At 45.4% G+C, this 22,185-nt stretch overlaps 2 protein-coding genes across 2 annotated transcripts in view; one reads left to right on the top strand and one right to left on the bottom strand.

Annotated features, from left to right (window-relative positions):
• Nucleotides 1–1,067: 1,067 nt before the first annotated feature.
• Nucleotides 1,068–6,207, bottom strand: stac3 (SH3 and cysteine rich domain 3). The gene is made up of 13 exons (XM_080495994.1): nucleotides 6,030–6,207; nucleotides 4,783–4,817; nucleotides 4,317–4,395; nucleotides 3,481–3,637; nucleotides 3,283–3,380; nucleotides 3,105–3,165; nucleotides 2,742–2,839; nucleotides 2,557–2,626; nucleotides 2,353–2,402; nucleotides 2,174–2,256; nucleotides 2,051–2,102; nucleotides 1,839–1,976; nucleotides 1,068–1,684 (listed from the first exon to the last, which is right to left on the bottom strand). The coding sequence occupies exons 2-13, from the start codon at nucleotides 4,788–4,790 to the stop codon at nucleotides 1,577–1,579; spliced, it is 1,002 nt and encodes a 333-aa protein (XP_080352120.1). The 5' UTR covers nucleotides 4,791–4,817; nucleotides 6,030–6,207; the 3' UTR covers nucleotides 1,068–1,576.
• A 2,030-nt stretch (nucleotides 6,208–8,237) lies between these two features.
• mbd6 (methyl-CpG binding domain protein 6) overlaps nucleotides 8,238–22,185 on the top strand; it is a gene marked incomplete at its 3' end in the record, with an annotated part of 17,582 nt that continues 3,634 nt past the window's right edge. Inside the window, exons 1-11 of the mRNA XM_080496847.1 lie at nucleotides 8,238–9,139; nucleotides 10,050–10,189; nucleotides 12,965–13,067; nucleotides 13,621–13,792; nucleotides 14,054–16,423; nucleotides 16,870–17,903; nucleotides 18,467–18,575; nucleotides 18,688–18,833; nucleotides 20,633–21,385; nucleotides 21,508–21,560; nucleotides 21,722–21,788. Of these exons, the coding sequence (XP_080352973.1) occupies nucleotides 10,074–10,189; nucleotides 12,965–13,067; nucleotides 13,621–13,792; nucleotides 14,054–16,423; nucleotides 16,870–17,903; nucleotides 18,467–18,575; nucleotides 18,688–18,833; nucleotides 20,633–21,385; nucleotides 21,508–21,560; nucleotides 21,722–21,788 (4,923 nt within the window). The 5' untranslated portion in view covers nucleotides 8,238–9,139; nucleotides 10,050–10,073. The remainder of the gene's footprint in view (nucleotides 9,140–10,049; nucleotides 10,190–12,964; nucleotides 13,068–13,620; nucleotides 13,793–14,053; nucleotides 16,424–16,869; nucleotides 17,904–18,466; nucleotides 18,576–18,687; nucleotides 18,834–20,632; nucleotides 21,386–21,507; nucleotides 21,561–21,721; nucleotides 21,789–22,185) is intronic.

The following is a 22,185-nucleotide window of genomic DNA, read 5'->3' as shown; positions in this document are numbered from 1 at the left end:
GTTCGAAAAACGCTATTGGGTTGAGATTTGTGTGAAGCCGTGCCATCTTTTGCACCACCTAAGCATTGCTAGTCACACAGTGTTTAATCTTCAGTAATTATAGTATATAATAGTGAGGTACGTACTGAAACCCTATGGTCAACTGTGCTTACACGTAGTACTCTCTCATGCCCACTAGATGGAGCTCAACGTCAATATAACAACACCCAGTAATTGGGCCTCAGTCTGGCTTGACGTTTTAAAAATACTAAGAATCTGAAACATTGAGCATTTCACTTACCTGGTCACACGTGGCTGCAGCAAAACGTCTGATTCAGCTTAAAACATCGGTTTTGCTGTTATATTTCTAGCTTCACACTGTGAATGTTTGATTTTAGTGTTTCGATTACTAATGCATACTGCAATCTGAGACATTTCTCTCTGTGAGCTTTCTAAATGTGACAGACGTGACAAAGTAGTTCTCATTCTTCACTGAAGTTGATTTTTAGAATCTCTTTACTTCATGTTCCAGAGTATTTATATTTCAGATTAATTTACTTTTGCCACACATATTGGGACTTTCTCCAACTGGCTTATTACAGCTTTACATCTAATTTGTACAGATAATTATCATAGTTGCAGAGCAGCGGACTGTGACAGTTATTCATGCTGAAGCTGCAGAAGATGACAAATTATATTATATACCTACATGTTATTATTGTATGTATTTTTTTGCTTCTCTTTTATTACTGGCCACTTGCTGCTACAACAATGCAACATTATCAATTGTGGGACAAATAAAGAATTATCTTATCGTGTGTGTGCACGCTCGCGTACACAGACATATATGTGCCACCAGTGTACCACCACAAACGAAATCCTGTAAGAAAAGTTTTATTTCTACCAATGCATTTTTATACACAATATACTTTTACCTAAGTAAGGCGGTTAATGGTTTTTCGATCTGTAAAATGTGAAAGTATACAAAACCAATGAAGAAAGTCTTGATTGGTCTATGTGTAAATTGACGAAGCCACTGAGAGCCTCTTTAGATTTTAGAAAGACGCTAATTGAAATGAATGAATGAATGACACACAAAATGTTAGCTTTATTGACCACAACTAAATAAGCAGTTAACAATGTACAATTAAACGTGTTTTGTCGTCAACAATACAGTAGACTGCATTGAAATCCTTCAAGGAAAACGTTTGATTTACAGTAAATTCTCAGCTTTTATTATTGGCGTTACGATAAGGCTCTCAGGTTGTGATTGTGGTGAGGCACAGAGGTAATCTCATGTAATACTACATACAAATGCTCAACTTTATAAGTCAGAGGGTCATTTGGCTTTTTCCTCTCCCTATAGTGCACAATGTGACGTATCTGTTAGGCTGTGTTCTTCACCACAAAGCCAACACACCACCAACTGATTGGTATAGACGTTTATGAGAAAGTATTAATCTCCTGACTAAGGCACATATAAATACATTAAAAAAAAAGAAAATAAGCTAAAGCATCTGTGCTGTGAAAAACACAGATTTTCTTTGGGTGGTTAATTAGATGACCAGTGGTCTCTGCTCTGGTATTCAGAGAGTTCTCAGGTCACGGTGATCTCCTCCAGCAGGTCAGCAGGGAAGTAGCCCAGCTTGCGCCCGGTGCTGACCTTCAAGTAGCCTCCTTTCTCGTCTCCCTTTTTCACCACGATCTGGCACACAGAGGGGCAACAGAGCAACGAGGTATCAGGGATACGTGGTTCCATTACAGACGACCTCTGGCTCCCAAAAGGCTTGACCGTTAAAACACCACACACGGGTTTCAGGTCAACTCAACAACGTCCGTCGGCGTGTCGGTGGAGATACCTGGTCTTTCTTCAGCGTGATTTGCCCCATCTCTCTGTTCCCCACGAAGGAGCGTGTCACCTTGAAGACTCTCTCTGAAGCACGTACTTTTATGAGGTAGTTTGTGGGGAAGTAGCCCGTCTTCTCCCCCATCTTTCCCTGACAAGGCAGACACAGAACGCAGGTTGGACTTGCCACCCTGGACATCTGGTTGTAATGGTGTCTGGACTCACCCTCCACCACTCCTCGTTGGAGTCATCCAGGACTGTGATCCGGTCCCCTGGGCTGACGCACAAAACACACTTTTACCAACATCGTATACTGAATTTAAGGTGCAAATCGTTATGGCGACGTACTGAAAGTCCAGGTCGTCCTTCTCAATGGCCTTGAAGCGATAGAGAGCCAAGTAGTAGTGCGAGTGGGAGAACGTCCCTTTACTCTGCCGCGGAGGAGCACAAGAGTCGGTCCATAAGACAAAAAGACTCTTGATTGCAAAGGAAGCCGAGGAACACGAGATCAACTGTTCTGTTCTCACCTTGTCGTCTGCTTTGTCTCCTCCTTTCTCCTTTTTATCGTCAGGTTTCCCTGTGGAAACGCCAGAAGGAGGTTTTTTTTTTTTATCACACAGGACTCAACTTCAGCACCTCACGTTGAGTTTCAGTCGGTTTTACACATTTTTGTCTTGGCGGTTTAATGGACAGACGACATTAACATGACTGGACCAAGAATTAGTCTCCACCTTCTCCACCCTCCTCGTTCTCTTTGGGCTGCTGGTTCTCCTCTTCCTCCTCCTCCATCATCATCATCATCTGGAGCACACAGCGTCGTTCAAATGTAAAGACTTTATTCTTATTTCACGCTGGAGATTTTATATCTCAGTCTCTTTTAGTGGAAGATGTGTTCCGAGCAAAATGTCAAACTCACATTTTTCTTGTCATTTTCATTCTTTTTGCGCTCCTTATTCGCCATGATGACGCCGACTCTCAGCGTGTCGAAGACGGGGTCGTTCCGGTTTGGGTTGTCTGGTTAAGGACAGAGTTGAAAGTTTCCTTTAACTCCAATTCGCAGAAAGCTTTTGCGCTGAAGACTGAGTTGTTTTAATGACTTCTCTGCACTCGGTTTAACATGTGACCATATTCCAGGCTGAGATGAGGCTCAAATATGGCAAAAGAAATGCTCGGGGTTTGTTTTTTTTTCAGCTCAAATCACCTTTTAATTCCTAGATAGTGAACCTGGAATCCTGAGTATAATTAGAAAACAGTGACATTGACTGATTCGGGGACTGACTTGAGTCTGGCTGGTCGCTGCTGTACAGAGGAGAGCTGTAGGCCCGTCTGAAGCCAGGAGGCTGCAAGGAACAGACACCGTTACACCATCTTCAGTCACAGTCCAATGGTAGACTATATTAAATAGTTCTTCTTTTTTGTTTTTCCACTATCTACTAATCCCGGGGCAGAGAACTCACAATTTTGCCGAAGCACTTCTGGAACTCGACGTAGGACTGACACGAGTGGTGGATGTTGGTCTTGCAGTTTTTACACCTCAGAGCAAACTTGTTGTTCACTGGAAGGGAGAAGCCAAAAGTCGACCAGGGAGAAAGAAAAGAAACCGTTCACGTGGAAAGTGCCGCCGTCACTGGGAAAACGTGTTGAGGGGCACGTACGGACGATCATGCGAGCGCAGACGTCGCAGAATTTGGGTTTCTTGCAGTAGTGGTCCTTGAACTTGTGTGGCTTGTCGTTGATCCGGAGGACGGGCTCTGAGGGAGGCTCCGGATCCTTCTCCTCCACCTCCACCTCCTCTTCATAGATGAAGTAGACCTGGAGACACACACATACACACAGTGTTTAAAAAGCCTGGACATGTCAGCTGCAGCATTCATGGCGTGAGAGAAGGACTTGAGATCAGGGATTATTCCATTGTGCTGTTCTCACCTTCACCAGGAAGGTGAGAACAGCACAATGGAATAATCCCGGTGTGAAGTCCAACACCAGCGTTTCTCTCTAAGCCTCAGTTGGCTTCGTCCACGTATTACAGCTTCCTTCCACAGTTCACACATGTTTCCCGGGCTGATTACCTCTTGATTGCCCACAGATCTATGTTTCTCTGTGTGTTTGCTCTATGGTGGACTGTGACCTGACACAAGAGCGACCAGCATGACTGCCGCTCCATTTTAAGCATGGAGACGCCGTCAATCAGCCCTCTGAACCACCGCCCCGAAGAAAAACAAGTGAATACATGTCAGCTATCAGTCTTTCAGCTGATACCTAATATACATTTTTGTTTTTACAATCACATTTCTATATAAAACCTGTGAGAGCGTCAGTCACAAATCGGCCAGCAGTGTCATTTTATCCCACGGAGACACTTAAGTCCAAGCTCGTCTTTTTCCTATTGACGCCGTCCCGCGATCCGGCCCCAGCTGGTGGCTATTTTAAACAGTCCGGGAATGGCGCTGCTTATAGCAGGGGGGGGGGTTGACATGGTGCTGTCACTCACAGTGTCTCCTTCCTCCCTCACTACGTTTTCCGGAGCGGGAGGGTTGTCATGGATATCCACCGACTGTTTGTCTTCCTCCCTTTGACACACACAAAGCAAAGAGAGGACGCATGAAGAGGAATCAACTGCCTCATATCATCACATTGATGAGAGGGACTTTTTAATACATGCAACAAGCTCACTTTTTTTAAGTTTACATCAAACTCTTCAGCAAACCGGGACACGTAAACATTTTTTAAAGTGGTGGCTAAAAGATGTTTGTAAGGTAGCGTCAAATAATGTAATGCTGAATAAATGTGTTCAGAGTAGTATCATTACACTAAATAAACTTCTTTATCATAACATATGAGCATGGAGGAAACACAAAAGATTTGAAAGATGTCCATTCTGTTGTCCCGGCAGCATTCGCTTTATTTGTATTTAAATACCAAAAGAAAAGATGTTGAATTTGAGACATTATACTTACAGATCCATGGTGAGACTCAGAATTCACTATCAGCCCTTAAAAACAAAAAAAGGAAGAGATTCACATTTCGTTTTGTTTTATGACATTTGTCATCTTGTAGATTATTTGCAATTTTGTGGGGTTTCATACAATACATTTAAACAACTATTGGATAACATAAGCTATATTCTTCCTACAGTTTTTGAGAATAAGTTGCGAACCCTTAAGATAAATGAGTTGGGAGTAAAACTGTTAATTAATTTATTAAATCACTGACTACATTTTTCCAAGTGGACGTGACAAAATAATCTGTAGTGGAAAACAGTAAATGTAACAACTTGCAAAGAAGAGTTATGCTTTTTTATTGCTTATTAAGGCCAACAGCAGGAAAGTAGAACAACTCTTAAAAACACCCATTCGTCAAGCAGAAAGTAGTGCTCGTAGTAAACACGCAGTACTTGGCTTGAGGTTGTTGGGCTCGTTCTCCCACACTCTGGACTTTAAACAATGAAAACCAAATCAACCTACCATCAGTGATCTGTTTCCAACATCTGTTTTGGTTTGGGGTTTTTTCTCATCTACATTATGAATAAGCTGTCTTTGTGTATGAGCCGCTGTGCCACAGTGTTGCTCCTGCACCATAGGCACACACGCACATCTCCCACAATGTAATACAGTCGGCAGAAGATAAACCTGACCTATAATTGCGATTTGCTGAGGAACTACGGAATGATAATAGAGAATTTGCTTTTAAAACAGTTCGAAAACAGTTTCAGATTATATAGGTATTTGGGATTTCAATGAAAACCTCATTATTATGCGAAGAGATGAATCTAAATCAAGATAAACTAAGCTATGTAGTTTAACTTTTTACAAACCGAACATGACCACAGACTTGTGTGTGCCAACTAAATACTTTTGTTGGCATTAAGGCCACATGAAGTTGGACGTTCGCTAACTCGTTCACTCGCCGAGTGTTTGACTGAACTTGTCCAAACTATTCTGAGGTTGTGAAATTCAATCCCATCAAAGCCAAATTGGCACCTGCACCAGTCAAGGAGAAACCGGCAAAACGTCTCGGAAAAAGTATGACAGAAACACAAACAAAAGAATCTGAACAGACAACAACCGTTCTCTGTTTGTTTGTTTTTTGTTAAATCACGTATTTCTCTCATCAATAAACAATCTGATTTATTTACTTTTATTAGCCAAACTGTTAAAAGACAAACAAGAAAACACCTGGAGTGTGAACAGAAATGTAAGTTTACCTTTGTCGCCCCCCCCCACTGCTCTGAATGGAGTCGTCCCAACCTGCTGCCTGGCTTCGGCCCCCCCGCTTTCCACAAAGCTGCCGGTGTCGTCCTCCCGCGCTCCCTTCAGGTGATTTCCAAAGTGACTTCAGACGCAGAGTGTCTTTGTGTGCGCTGGTCGTGTGTGTGTTTGCATGCGAAAGGCCGAGCCTCACTTGTGTGAAGCTCTGACAGTTTGCGACAGCTGAGGAGCTCGAAGTGAGCGCCGATGACGAGGGGAAATCAGACACTTTTTCTCTCCCCTCTGTCTTCATTACACTCACACATGTTCACCTCTTTCCTCGTGTCCCACTCGCCCCAGACAACAGCAACACAAAGCCACGGAGACACGGTCCCGTCAACTCACTCCTCTGCTGATGGAATAGATGTTTTTACTGCCCTTTTTTATTGAACATGCTTATTCATTACTAAAAAATAAATAAAAAAAATGCATACACAATAAATATAAAACATATGACAATGTCATTTTTATTATGAGAGAAATGAACTTTGTCATACAATGTTTCACTTTTTACATGTAGGACATTTGGGCTCAACAATTAACAGACATTAATATACATGAGAAAATTGAGAACTCCAACTAAAATAAACATGTAGTTCAATTAAAACTGTTCTGACTGTCAAGTAGAACTAAACATTGAAAGAAAACGTACATCAGCACTTTCAAAGTCATTCATTTTCTGCATGGATGACTGTCAGATAATAAATAAATAATATAATATAATAATATATTTATTATATAAACATATTATATATATATATTAATATATATATATTATATATAAGCAAATTACTTTGTTGATTTTGCATGTACTTTCTGGATTTTTTTACTTTTTGCTTCAGTTTGCTGGCCTGTTGAAATAATACAGTTAAATACGACCCAGTGCAGTAGGGCTCCATCTGAGTTCACAAATATATTAACATGCAAAAACAATATGTTGAACTAAAGCTAAACTAAACTAATCATATTCTATTAATATTCCTTTTCCTGCATTTACCCATCAGACACTTAGGATGCGGTGAGCAGCTGCATTAAGGCACCTAGAGCTGATGGGGTGGGGGGTGGGGGGGTCAAAGGTCATGTTCATGGACCCATAGTGGTGACCTGTCCACTGTGGGAATCAAACCTGCAAACATCCCAATAATGTATGGAAATATGATTTATCGTAATTTGGTCATTCATATTGAAAATGTTGATATTGCAATGACTGTGTGTGTGTGCATGTGCGTGTGTGTGTGTGTGTGTTTGTGTGTGTGTGTGCGTGTGTGTGTGTGTGTGTGTGTGTGTGCATACTCAGCCGTCAGCTGTGCTTTTACTGGATGGTTTCATATAATGCACCTTAAATTAGTGATAGCTGTTACATAATCACAATCCCAATATGAATCAAGTGATTGGCGGGGAGATCAGAGACATTTTGGTGAGTTTTGAAGGACTCGGAGTCAGAACGTGTCGGAGTGTGGAGGACAGGTATACAATGTGTACACCCTGCATTACCTCCCGTTATTATCCTGTCATGATCGCGTCCTCTATCAAGGAGCCGCACACTGGCTCTCGCGTCTGTCTGGAAACACTACAAAGGTCCCGTTGCATGTCGGGTACAATATTCCCACAGCTCCCACTGCGCATGCGCGACAGAAAAACTCCATTATTTTTTTTTTTTTTGCTCGGAATTTGTAAGAAAAAAAAAAACAAAAAACAGTGGGTAACTGAATTGAGGATTACACGGGTCGTTATGGTTGTCGGGAGTCATTTGAACTGGACTCGGTGTAGCCGGAGGGAGAGCGGAGAACCGGCCGGACAGCCGTAGACGGGCAGCGGGACATCCTCCAGTCTTGTTTGGGACACTGTAGATTTCGGTTAGCTCCGCTCGCTAGCCTAGCCGCTGCGTTAGCTCCGAAGGTCCTGGGCGCAGGGAAATGAAGCGTTATTGCCCTTTGTTTTTACACCGGACTGCCAGACGCTGCATAAATGCCGAGGGCTGATCCGAGCCGCCACTGCGCCACTCGCACCACGCAAGGATTTAGTTCACGGCCCTCAGCTGAAGAAGTATCTGTCCGTTTTACCAAACAGTCTGCGGCTAGTCCGTTAGCTGGCCAGCTAACTCTTGATTCTCCCGCGAGCCACGGAGGCGAAGAGTCCCAAACTTCGCCAACAAGGAGCCTGACGCAGAGAAAGGTTGGCGGCGCCTGCTCGGGTTGACGTTAGCTGACTGGTGTGTGTGTGTGTGTGTGTGTGAATGTGTGTGTGAGGGAGAGAGAGAGAGTGTGTGTGTGTGTTGTGCGGGGCAGATTCCTGCAGTTTATTTTTTTAGTGGACTGGTATTGTGCACGGGTCGCTTCTCGTTATCGCGGCTAACGCACAAGAGTTTTGCGTCGGGAGTGTTTTGTGCGCCTGACAGCTGTCACGACAACACAGTACAAAGTGGCGGAGCCTGCTAGCCATAGCCGTTAGCCGCGGCGCGAGCCGTCGTGGGACAAACGTTCACGCCGCGGCTTGTTCATTTCTTCTCGGCTCCACACTTTTTTTTGTTTTTGTTGTTGTTGTTGTGTTGGCTGCGTAACGATTGAGTCCCGTCAAGGTTTAATCTCCGTCCGTGTTCGTGTCGCTAGCCCGCTCGCTGCTTGTAGCCCCTCAGCCAGTCACGCACGGGCCTTCACAAACACACCCTCCTACTTCAAAGTAGCCACGGCTCGCTCTCAACTTGGGATTGTGTTCCTCGCGCGTTTGACGCGATCATTTGAAGCAGACTTGAATCAGATGAGCTGCGGCTGAGGCATAACTGCCGGAGCTCTTGGACGTTGCGTGTCTCTGCCACATTACATAATCCTCCTCCACCTTTCTTCGCAGGGCTTTCCATCGCCACCCGAGCCTCTTCTGCTCGGATGTGAACCGAACAAACACGTTCGTCAGTCGACCTGAGAGCCTCTGCCTCGTCGCTGAAGGAAGCCCAGGTGTTTTGTTTTGTTTTTTTGTTGCTGGCAGTCTGTGTGCTTCTAACCCACCAGCATGTACATTGGACAGTGGATACCATAGCCAAAACAGATCCTGGCTTCCCAAAGATGACAAGGTACGTTTCTATCGCTGCTTCCTTACAACCAGCCTAAGATCTAGGCTTTATTTGTTTTTGTTATTGTGGCCACACCCTGTGAGGATGCTTTTTACATCACTGTGTGTGTTAATCCATATTATGTGACCAATGAGCAGAGGCCTGATCAGGAATGGATCTTGTTTAGGATAACAATGTGACTTTTTCGCAACTTTGCTGGAGTGTATGTCTGCATCGGGCACTAAAATAATGCAATGCCATTTGTGTGTGTGTGTTTGTGTCTGTGTGTGTGTTTCTTCATGAATCTGTTGAAGCCGGACCGACTCAATCGTGCTACTAAAGTTACATTTGTGATACATGGCGCTGATATTTGGTGCAGTGTAATAAACTAGAATTGATCCGCACATTTACTGTGCCTTCTTACACGAGTTAAAACATGGACCTCTCTGCAGGGACATTCACTCGGCCATTTATGCATGCACATGTTTATTTATTTAGTGACTTGCATTGAGACTCAACAAGCTGAACTGGTACATGTGACAAACTACAGTTTCATCCATACATGAACATTACTGTCTTTTATAAGGCTTTGTAAGAAACTTGAGTGTTTTCAGTTTTAGTTGTCATATTTGAATGGCAGCGAAATGTATTAGAGACCATAATAATGTTAATTAGCCATACATTCCTAGGTTTTGATATTAAATATGAACCAAAAAAGCATTTTTAACAAATTTAATTTAATTTGTAAGCTCATTTGTCTGAAATGAACATATCATATTTGAGCTTTTACTGAAGTATATTTGATTAAGCTAAAAAAAGAAATGTTTAGCAGGTATTTCTTGTGTATCTTTGCTGTGCAAACTGAGACAGCACATTTTTGAGGAGTTTGAGGAAAACATAATGTATTTACACAGTGCTGCTCATTTTTTAGGTGCTGGCAGGTCGCAGCTACAAAATGATGGGAGGCAGTGAGACTGTCAGTGGGGACAAGGATGGGGTCCACGCTGCTGCAATACAAGTCCCCATCGGCTGGCAGCGGAGAGTGGAAGGAGGGCAGGTGGCCTATGTCAGGTATGTTGGTTCATTTTCTGGGGGGGGCGTGTGGTGGAATAGTGCAATAATATTCCTGAATTGAGTTTGAGAAACCAGGAGGGGATCATTCTTTATAAAGTCAGGATGTGCATCATGTCCGGGACGTACTTGCCTTCACCTGGAGCTTCAGCAGTTCTGACTTGAATAAAGCGCTTTACTAGATGGATGGATTATAGATGCTGCTTGTAATACTTGGATAACACAAAACAAAAGACATATTCATTGATTTGTGTTTATGTTGAATAAGTAATTCTCAATAAAGGACTATTTTTGTTTGTTTTCCTAAGTAACGGCACTTCATTAGCTTGGGTTCCTTCACATGAAGTTCATAGATTTTGCCAACATATTTGGAAGGAAACTGCCTTGAAACATGACTTTGGCTCTTTGGTTTAATCTTTAGCACTTTATAGATCAATGTTTTGCAGATGAATTAGGCAAAAAAAAAAAAATTCAGACAGCAGATAGTGTGGAGGTCAAGAAAATGCTTTTAAGTTATTGATCCGTCCCTATAAGCTCCAGCTGAGAGGATTAAACAATCCCCTCTGAAAATGGTGGTGTGCATCATCGTCGGTAGAAAACAGGATGAAGGTTTTTTTTTGTTGTTGCTTTTCAGCACAAAACATCTGGAAATGGACTCATTGTAGGAATTTGCATGTTCTTCTTCGACCTCTTCTTTTATCGTCATATTACACTTGTGTCTCATCCAAAAAAAGAGGAGTGTAAAATTTGCTGCTGCTTTTATTTGCTGCATGTTTATTAATACAAGCAAATAATTTTTTCCATCTTTAGGAGACGAACGTTTTTAAAACGTATTTGTTTTAAACGTCTACAATTTTCCCCTTTGCTGTTAAATGTGTGACTCGTCTTCAGCACGTCAGAAAATAGTAACCTAATATCCCTGAATAATTGAGGATTTTCTTCCAAATATTTTCCCCCCGGCACAGAACAGTCTTTTCATTTGATTTCCACTTTTCGGTCTTGTTAGCCAACTCGAAGCAAAATATTTTGATACGTACATGGATGTGTTTTGGAACAGACGTTTGGATCTTATCCACATAAGTTGCACAAATTATGACCTTGAATATAAACAATCTTTAAGCCAACAAACACTGGATGTTGTCCGGAGCAGTAAACCTGATAATATACCAGATTGATTGGTTTTGGGATGAGTTTATTTATATATTTTGTTTGTGCGAAAGAGGTTTGTGGTCTAATATTCAGCTCCCGGTGTAACACAGAGTTCTGCATCACAGCAACACCAGGAGAGACATGCTGATCTGTGGAGCGCCATGCATACAATAACCTTAGTGTTCATACCGTGAGGATGAGGAGCTGGATGTTGTTGTTAACAAGCGGTTCAATGTTTTTTAAATGCTGCATCTCTACTTTGGATGGTACTGTGGGAGGAGAAGCCAAGCTGGATTTTCTATCATCAGTGTAACTCCGGTTTAACCCAGGTTTTAGTGTAATACAAGACTGGTTAAATTCTTTCCATGGTAGCTTGCGCTAAACAGCTAGCCTGCTCCGGAGCAGGTTATGTTCTGGATAAGAGATCGAGCATAACAGCTCCGCTTCCTGACCGACCAATCCGTTCTCTTGGAAAATGGGCTGCCGATCCTTAGGAGATCCTGGTTGTTGCGCGGATTGTGAGAAGAGCGCTTTGGAGAGAAATAGGTTTTAGGGAGAGATGGAATCCTTTTAATATAATGAAATAAAGCCTCGTCACTGAGTACTTTGAAGGATCTTTTGTACTTGTTCTCAAGTCTGTTTCGCTATAGTCTGGTTGCATCTGAAAAAATGAAGTTAATGATGGTGGTCACACATGGCGTAACTGCAGAAACAGGACTTTATGGAACGCACAACTGCCCATGCTGTCACTGTGAGGAAATGGTATTCCAACACAAAACACGCTCACGTGGGGGCGTGAAGCCTCAAAAGAACCCGATAGAAAGCATAAACTAAAGGAAGGGCACTTGGGAAGCTCCGCCCAAAACGTCTGTGCAAGTAACGTTGCGTCATCAGTGCTCTCTGTTTATATTGTCTAATGAATTAATATTGTATAATCTCACAAAGTTGCACATTAACAGACTCAGCAATTGTCTGCAGCATTCCTTCTTGGCTTTGGCTGCAGCAACAGTTTCCCTTTTGGCCTAAATGTTGTGCTTGAACTCTTCATATTTTTGGACAATGTTCTCCTGCTCCTCCATTACGTAAGCTGCACTGCACCTTTGGCAATTCTCCGCCCTTTTTATTTTTTTTATATGAACGCGAACGTGCACTGATCAAGATGGGAACAGTCTGGCTTGCACTACCGAGTTGATAACCAGCTCCGTGTTGACGCTTATCAAGTATTGCGCACGTCTCGATCTGTCAATCCAGATATCAGGAAGATATACCGGGGACATTAATCCTGCTTTGTAGTGCGGGCCTCAGGAGTGCCGTCACCTGTATGACTAGCAAAGAGTCTGTTAGTTCAATACGCTATAAACATTACAACATAGAGATGGATAGTTTTCAAAAAGTTCAACCTTGAGAGCCATTTCCCCCCAAAAATTCCACCAAATACTTTGGTGCTGTGTTACATTACTCTTTTGAATTTTAAATACCTTTATTGACCCTTTTTCTTTGTGGTGGGAGTCTTTAATGATCTGATTTCCGATTTTCTCTCTTTAAATCATACCACCCTTGAGTTTTGTATGTGTGGTCTTGGAAATGTCCAAAAGTGAACTTTTACTGCCGTCTCCCTCCATGTAGTCCCAGTGGCACGGCGCTGTCCTCTCTGGATGAGGTCAAGACCTATCTGCTGACCGATGGCACCTGCAAATGTGGTCTGGAGTGTCCACTCATCATCCATAAGGTAAATTCTGACTTTTAGGCCACAAAAAAAAAAAATGCATATTATGTGTATCAATTTGAGATGACCGTCTTAATGAGATTTTTGTGTATTGTCTAAATGTGGTGATGTGATGCAGGTGTTACTATTTATCATCAAAATGATAGCTTTTGTATGTTGGCATTGTGATTTGGACCTATTTCAATTTTAATTTAAATTTTTATTCAAAATAATAAACTCCTCTTACATGTTTTAATGCCCTCAGAATAATGAGGTCTGAATTTCTCTTCCTAAAACAAAACAACAAGTCGTGTACCATGAAAGAACCAACCCTCTTTCTACTATCAAAGACAAAAGTACTTTCTCCATTTGGTGGCTAGGTGGCAGTGTGTTGTAATCTAACCTCAGTTTACTTTCAGTCCAAGGTTACTTTTACAAATCTATACTCTGAATGTGCAAAAAAAAAAAAAAGTAGATTAGAATGATTGCCACAGTGTTCTTTGTCCTATTCTGTTTATTATTTATTTAGAGAGTTATGTTTGATTTTGGCCTGATCTTCTTGTGTTGTTTCATCCAGGTTTTCAACTTCACTGTGGGCGTGAAGGTGGAGCAGCACAGCCAGCCGATCGGCAAAGCAGAGCAGGACATGACCAAACTGTGCAATCACCGCAGGAAAGTGGTGGCAATGGCCGCTCTGTGTCGGAGTATGCAGGCCTCACAGCTGCCCTTCGCCAACTTTCACCATCCAGGTAAAGGATGAAACATGGAGACGCATCAACCATGAAAGCTACTTTTGTGAGGGCTTCCAGTCCATGTATAATGAAACCAGATAAAGTCTTTACCTCGCTCCTACCGCAATAAGAGGTGTCTAACTTATAGCCCCAGCAGAGCACTTAGACCTGGAGATAAGCAGCCCCTGTTTAGCAAGGAACAAACACGGCCATAGAATTCATCCTGGGAATGTGATTTGACAAAAACCTGCATGCTGATAGTTGTTTGTTTATTTTTAGAGGGGAGCAGCCGTGTGGACAGCAGAGAGCCGGTGGAGCGTGAAGACGAGGACAACGGTGTATATTACCCCAAACTCCATCCGGTCCCAGCTCGGCCTCACGCCAACTTCCACTCAAACCCCTGCGCCAGCCCCAAATCCGCCCAACACTTTGTTTTCCCTTACAATGGTTCTTCCCCAATTCTTCACACAGGCACGAACTCTCACCATCCTCTAGATGCTTTAAGAAGATTTCACCACCCTCCCCTCCCAGCATCCCCCAGCCCCTCATTCTCATCTTATAGCGCCACCCAGAGGTCACCCCGCACTCCGACGCCTCAGAGCGTCAGTCAAGGTCAAAGAACTCCCAAAACCCCCCAGAGTCCCGGCTCCCCTCGGCTGGGACCCCTCTCCTCGCCTCCTCCCTCCTCCCCTATGACTGTCGGTGGCGGAGGGAGAGCAGCACAGACTGTCACTCATCATCCTCATAGTGTCATCGTGGGGGGCTCCCCACTCTCTCCGTCTCCCTCCCTCTCCCCCTCTGTCCATAACATTTGCGCGTCTCCTCGCCGGCGTTCCCGCCACCCTTCGGCCTCTCCCTCCTCTCTGTCCGAGCAAGCAGGAGGCTCAACTGCAGCAGAAGGAGGGGGACTGATGGGAAGTAGCTTGAGTCAGAGGAGGAAATCCTCCTCTTCCTCTCCACACTCCCCGCTCCCTGGAGGGTCCCCAAACCCCAGCCCCCACTTCCCCAAGCACAAGCTGGAAGACATCTTGGAGCAGTTTAAAAACTCAGGCAACAGCAGCACTAGTAATCACCTCCTGAACCTAACTAACCCCTCCTTACTTACCAACCAAAGCAGCAATTACCCTCATGCTCTCTCCTCAAAGTCCTCAAAGAGTGTCATGCCTGCAACCTCCAGTACAGGACCACCAGGTTTTGGCTTGACCTCTGCAGGGCCCTCGAGTTTACCTCTGGGTCCATTTCTGAAGCACCAACAAAGCCATCAGGGTAAGCTGCTCCACCCAGCCTCTTTTCCTGCGAGCAGTCTGCTGTCAGCAGCTGCCAAGGCTCAGCTGGCAAACCAGATAACCCAGGGGCAGAGCTCAAACGTGGCCAACAACCCGGGGAGTTTGGCCGCTTCTCTGGAGATGTTGAAAGAAGCACAGCAGCAACAGTCGTCAAAGGTAACAAATAGCACTTTACACAATAGCCACTCCCCCGCCTCCATTGCTTCTACTCGGCTTCCCCATCCCACCCTCGCGGCAGCCTCTGCCGTCCTCTTTTCTCCATCCCACCCTCTGATCCAGTCCCTGGCTTCCTCCTCACCCCACCTGCCCCCTACAGCAGAACGCAGTGCGTCACACAGGAAGAGACAGCGCAGATCTCCGACGGTGCTCAGCATGTTGAGAGATACTCAGCAGCTGGTCAATGGGCCGCGGAAGTCCCCCCCACAAGATTCTACCCCGAGCACCGTAATCAACCTTTCCTCCCCTTCCTCGACCTTCCCTTCCTCCTTGCACTCCTCCTCTACCTCAGCTGTGCAGAACCAGAATGCCATCATGTTGGATAACCATCATGAGCTCCTCTCCGGGCAGATGCCCAGGCTCGCCGCTCCTCGAGCAACAGCACACTTCTCCAGGCCTCCGCGACCAAACGAGGCTCTGGATTTCACTACGAGCCTGACACCTGCGCCGCTCGGCTTGGATCCTCCCACCCAGCCGCTATCCGCTCTGCTACACCTGCTCAGTGTGCAAAATGCCCAGGCCGCAGCCTCGGCATCCAGTGCTGCCGCAGCTGCGTCGGTTGACAGACACACTAATAAACCAAACCCAAGACTGTCGCCCTCGTCTCCGGCCCGACACTCTCTCGCCAGACACCCGCAGACTCGATCACCTTGCCGGACAGATAACACTAACCCTCTACCGCTGGTGCAACCGCCTCTTTCTCCCTCTGCCGTCTCCTCCCAGTTCCCGTCAGCACAATCCCAATCTCGGCCTCATTCTACTAAAGCCAGTCCTTTACGGAGAGACTCTCCTTGTTCGGGGCTGCCCAACGTCAACCTGGCTCAGCAGATGTCACCATCTCCCTTTGAGAAGCATCAGCCAACGGATAATCACATTCCTACAATAGACTCCGTCTCCAAGACACCTTTGCAGGTCTCCTCCCCACAAGGCGCCAGGGCAACAGAGGTCAGTGTGTCCGACTCTGTGGACTTGAGTCAAACTCAAGCCGGTTTCTCCGTTGGGGCATCCACTTCCCCGAAGCCTCTCGATCTCAGCAACCATGTCCTGGCGCTTCTCGCCGCATCCTCCACTGGGTCTCAAGGGGAGGACAATTCCCCCAACCATAGTGCTGATCCTGAGATGTCTTCCCCACAAAATCATTCTGCAGGTAAAAAACAAATCTTCGCCCACAAATTTGTTTTTAGTCTCTCAAACATAACTGTTTCTCGGCTCGCTTTTTAATGTAGTTATTCTCGGTAAATGTAAATGAGGCCTACAGATGTATGCCCAATAGAGGAGTGTTTAACTGATGTTTCGGTGCTGCTTTACACCGATCAAGAGAAAGTTTTGTTGCACATTATCCACAAAATGTTGGTTTGTATTTGTCGTGTCTGCGGTTGTCTGAAACCCTTTAGTTTGAGTCGGGATGAAAATGAGGAGTCGTGTTTATTCACCTGTAAATTGCACGTGGTGTTATAGTAGCTATTGCTGCACAGCGTACAGTTTGATGCTGTGTCAATGAACAAAAAGCCCAGTTTTAAATCCTCCAGAATGTTTTTCTGGTTTGGTACATAAGCTGACATAGAGGTGACCGAGTCATGTCTTTCCCTGCAGGGTCGGAGGAGGCTGGATATGTGGACACAAAGGTTTCTACATTGGACAGAACTTCATCGGCCACCACACCTGAGCTCTCGGTCTCCTCCCAACAAGGAGAGAATCACCGCCCCCCTACCCCTCCAGTTGTTGCCGACTCAACTGCTACCTTACCTCTGGCCGAGGCCTTTCCCTTCATGAACCAGGAGCAGCTGCTTCAGTTGCTGTCATCCACAGGGGGTCTCCCGTCCCTCCTGGACCCCACAGTCCTAGCGTCTTTGCCACTGGGGGGGATGTGGTTGGGGGGGCAGCATGCACATATGCCTCCGGCCAGTGTTACACCACAACCATCGCAGAGTGTTGCAGAGCAGCAGCAGCAACAGTCGTTGCTTTTCCAGCAGCAGCAGCAGCCGCTGCTGTTCCAGCAGCAGCAGGACACACAGCAGCAGAACCAAGATCAACAGCATAAACATCAGATGAACAACAACCCCCTCTTTCCTCTGCTGCCCTTGTTGAGTGGTGCCCAGGGAGAGTTGCCTCTGAACCTTTTGGGCCTGCTCAACCCGCTCCCGGCTCCAGCCTCGGCCACGTCTGCCGGCCAGGACACAGATATGACTGAGAAGCCCAGTCTCCAGGCTCTGCTCATGGCCTCCTTGTTGCTTGGGCAGCAGCAGACCTCTCTGCTACCCCTGTCTGCTCTCGGTCAGCTGAGCCAGGTCAGCTTGGAAGTCCCTATCCAGCAGTCCCAGCAGATCCCTGCCACACAGGAGGGCCTCACTTTAGATAAGAGCTCTGGCCTTCTTGAACTCTCCACCCTCACAGGGGCAGGGCTCCTGGAGGTCACCCAGGGCCTTCTTCCCATTCCCGCTGGATCTGAGGGCTCTCTCCAAGCCCTGCAGTCTCTGCTCCTTCCTGCTACTCTTCCTCCTCCCCCTGCAGCCTTCCTGCCCCTCAGCCCTGCCTTGCTCTCTGCTGCCCTGAGCTCTGCTGAGCTCCACCCTCCTCCCAACACCCAGTTAACTCCTGCACAGCAAACCCAACATACCCAACCTCAGGTAGGCTCCCCATCTCTTCTAGATGTTTCCTCTTATTTCGTCCAATTCTACCCCAAGGTACCCCAGATACTAATTATTTAGCTGCTGCATTGTCTTCCTGTTTTAGTTGATGATTGTCCTTACAAAAACACTAGTTTTCCTGTTTGTACCAAACAAATCTATTCAGTTTTTTGGTTATTTTAAATGCAGTTTTCCTCACACTGACTTTGTTTGTTAATAATGCTATTAAAAGTGCTTGAGGTCTGGATGCACATTCTGATTAAGGTTTTCTAGCATGTAAATATTTGGGTTTATATTGGCAGTGTATGATTTTCTCATTACAAAAACAGCATAAGACATCAATAGAAAGCCCTCCTGACATTCCCGTGGAAAACTTCAAACATGTATTGACGCATAACAGTTATCTTTTTTCTTTATACTGACGAAATCGACAACCACACAAAAAGACTAAATACAACAAGAGAAAACATTCAGTAGTATATATTTTGGGTGGAAATGGAATTGGTGTGTGCTTAAGTGCCTTTTCAACTCGTCTCTGATCCTTTGCTCTGTTTACCCATCAGGTACCAACTGATGCAGGTGTGGACACCCTCATCCCCGTATCGCTGCAAGGCAAAGACAACCCCCTCCTCCAACAGTTACTGCCCACTTTGCTTAACCCTGCTTTATTGGGTGAGGGCACACAGTAATAGAAGTAATTGGTCTGGCATTGTCATGAACTGTAATGGTTCTGTAGTGGTTTTCTTGTGGGTCAGTGTGTGTGTGTGAACTTGTGTTTTGATAGGAGATCTTCCTGGTATCGCTGGGCTTCATAACATGGTGGGAATCAGAGCAGGTTCCATTCTCCTGCCTCCAGTCCAGGCCTCCGCTTTGGGAATGCCCCTGCTGCAGGGCCCAGACGGTGCCATCAACTTACTTGACAACATCCAGGTATGTACCTCATTTGTGGTGTAGATGCTGTGGTCTGCTTTGTCAGCGTGCTGGTGAGCATGTACTATTTTCCTTCATGGAAACTGGGAACCAATTGCATGCACAAGTAAACATGCGTGAATCTGAACGTATCGTCACTCACTAAGGCAACACAAGCACACAGAAAGATCAGGGATTGAAAACAAGCTAATGTTATCTAATAAGATGTGGAAATTGCACAAAATAAGCCACACAATACAAACCATTGTCAAGTACTTCATGGCAGAACCAGTCACACTGGTCCTGCGCTTTACCAGTCATGGCTTGTGACACAAAGATCGAGGAAATTAGAGTTCTAAATGTTGACATAACAGATAATTGTCATTTTCATCAAACCGGTGAATGTTACTCGGCTTAACATTTTTTTTGTCAGTGAAAGAAGCATCCTCAGTACACTGGATGTAGTTTTCCTTTTTTTCAAAACAACTCAAACAAACTGAGATGTTTCTGATCAAATAATGTTTGCTCTGAGTCGTTCTTGTATCTGGATATATTCTCATGTATTTTATATAAAGATAACATTGGTATTTACTCTGAAACGATTGGATTTGGTATCAGGAATGGTGTTTCGATCTATATTAAATGCAGTTTGAATGAGACTGTCGTCTTTGCCTTTAAGGAAATGTCGGGATGTAAGGAGTAGAGGTAGTGGAGGTGGATGAGTTTAATTACCTGGGCTCAACTATCCAGAGCAGTGAACGGTGAATTGTGACAGAATAATAGCAACCAGAATGAAAGGGAAGCTTTACACTGCTATGATGTTTTGGTTTGGAGACGGTAGAGCTGCATATAAGAGGCACAGATGAAGATGCTGAGCTTGTCAGTGGGAGGGACCAGAAGGGACGGGGGCAAAAATGAATTGATAAAAGTGGAGGAAGATGGATTTAAAGCCACAGAGGCCAGATAGTCAGCCAAAAGGATTTAAAATTTGGTGTCTGCCTTGTGACTATCGTCAGCCCTCCCTGGACCAAATGTAGCGGGCTGTGAGTGTAACTTCCTGTTTTTTTTGCTGGGGAGAATGATGCCACACGCTTTGACTTCAGGGGTGGGGATGGATGCAAGTGGACAGTAATGTCATTTGTGTGCCTCCGTTGCAACGAGGACAGGCAGAGTGAACGCCACCACAGGAATCCCCAGAAGCCATGGTAGAAGGTAGAACCCCCACCCTCCATGCCAGAGCCTGAGAGGACGCAGCAGACCGAGGTTGTGCTGAGTGAGAGTTATTGCAGGATAGAGTGTAGTGCTTCACGTTTCCAAAGTGTGCTCCACGTACACGCCCACAGCACAGCTTTTCTGAAACGCAGGGTACTTTGGGAAACTCCTGGCATGATAACAGTCATGTTATCGGGGAGGAAACACCAGGTCTTTGTTTGAAAATACTTCACAATATTCAAAGCAAACAGCTGCAACAGTCACCAGTCGCAAAATCTGTTTATCACAGAAGGAAAAACACCCCATAATTGCTGCAAGTATCAGAAGTTGAATAAATAGTTTCAACTTGTGATCACCAGCTTCAAGGAGCCGGCTGTAATCTAACATGTTAGCGTGCACCACACCAGAAGAACACAATCTATAGGGTCTGCACACAACCAGTGCATATCCCTCCTACCACAAACGGATCTCCTGTCAGCAATTGTACTGAGTGGATGACCTGACGGAGTCCTGATGGATCATACATCACATGTGCCGCTGCATTTATTTTGGGATGTAAGAATAATGTTGACCTGTTCTGTTTTTCCTCCTCTTACTTTTCCCCACAGTTGAACCTTGCAGCGCCCTCTGAAGGAGAGAAGCCAGTTTCTTTGCAGGAAACCCAAAGCCCCGCCCCCCAGGAAGACATACCAGCCAGTCAAATTTCCCCCGACGTGGTCCCCAGTCCTGCTCCGACTCCAGCCCCTGCCCAAGAATCCAGCCCCCCCACTCAGCGAGGATCCGAGGGAAGGTCTGTTATTGATCCCTACACCTCTTTCATGGACACGATCTATACCTCTTTCCTTCAAGTCAGTGCTAAAGAGCAAGAAGACAGGGCCCACCTGGGGCCCTCTGACCCCACTTCACCCTTCTGTGCCTTACCGCCAGTTTCTTTCCCCATGGACCACCAAACCCCGTCCACCACTGTCCCAACGCTGCCGCAGGCAAACGCCCCAGTCTCCCTCAGCCCACGGCGGGCCTGTACCCTCCGCAACCCAGACTTATCCCGACTCAGCCTGGAGGCAGCGGCCCATTCCCCAGCCCAAGGGACCCCCAAGCCCACTGAGGACGGGTCCGCGTCACCTTTACAAAGGAAGCCAGTCATGGTCGAGGGCCACACCCACCCAGAGCCTCCTCTGCCACCGATATACCTGGAGGAGGCCAAGACGGACTGTACGGGGCCCACTGCCGCCGTGTGCCCCTTTGTGGAGGCAGGGGGGGAGAGGCAGGGGCATCATTCCCATGCAGGGTACCTTAGTCCTCGGGACGGGAGGTCCAACGAGGAGACGGCCGGGACGCTGCGACACACTGAACAGCGAATGGTGAGTGTCCGGCTCCTCCCATTCCTGTCAAACTTGTGTTTGGTCAAATGGCTCTGCATCATGAACTGATGAGTCATTTTAACACGGTGCCCTTGCAATGCCAATTCTTCCTACTTGTGAAGGATCAAGCAGGAGCAGCCGCAGGAGCAAGAAGAGGAAGGAAAAGGAAGCAAACGTGAGTTTTTTTTAGCTTTCATTTCTCCGATTAGTTAAGACAGATTGATGAATTAATACTCGGTACAAACCAGAGTAGCTTCATTAAATGTTTTCGTTATCTGGTGTTTTCCAACAGCTGGATCGTTCAGGTTTAATTGAATGCGTTTCCTCTTTCTTCAGGCTTCAGAATGTGTTGGAGGACTTCAGAGACATGGACGCGACGTCGCTAGAGGAATCCAAGGCTACAGTAAGACGATTATATGTGACGAGTTCTTCTTTCAGTCGTTTCTGAACCATGTGAAGCTCCCGACACTTGTTTCTCTAATGAACGTTTGCAGCTTTGCGTGCATCTCTCTGCACATTTGCACACATGTATTTTTGTTGTCAAATCACAACTTTAATCGGTCTTCAAATAGTAACATTAGGATTCTTTTGTTTCTTAAACCCATGCCAGCATCTATATCCATGTTTTCGATTAAGCTTGATCAGAATCTTGTTTATCATTTTTAGTCATATTGACTAATTTCGTCAGCTAAGATACAGAATACAACAAACCTGCATGTTTTATTGTCATTTTGTAGACTTAAGCATGCTGGCCATCGCATGTAGCTCAGTACAAAACTATGTACTCATGTTGGCTGTAA

This window comes from Blennius ocellaris (genome assembly GCF_963422515.1).
Source record: "Blennius ocellaris genome assembly, chromosome: 5".
In the NCBI taxonomy this organism is placed as follows: Eukaryota; Metazoa; Chordata; class Actinopteri; order Blenniiformes; family Blenniidae; genus Blennius; species Blennius ocellaris.
Note: the sequence above shows the minus strand (reverse complement) of the source record. Positions and strands in the feature narration are given on the sequence as shown.

Excerpts from the sequence above, each read along its gene's own strand:
- stac3 (XM_080495994.1), bottom strand. Across the intron at positions 2,257-2,352 it reads GAGACAAAGCAGACGACAAG|AGTAAAGGGACGTTCTCCCA; the intron begins GTGAGAACAGAA and ends CCTCCGCGGCAG. Across the intron at positions 1,977-2,050 it reads CCAACGAGGAGTGGTGGAGG|GGAAAGATGGGGGAGAAGAC; the intron begins GTGAGTCCAGAC and ends CTGCCTTGTCAG.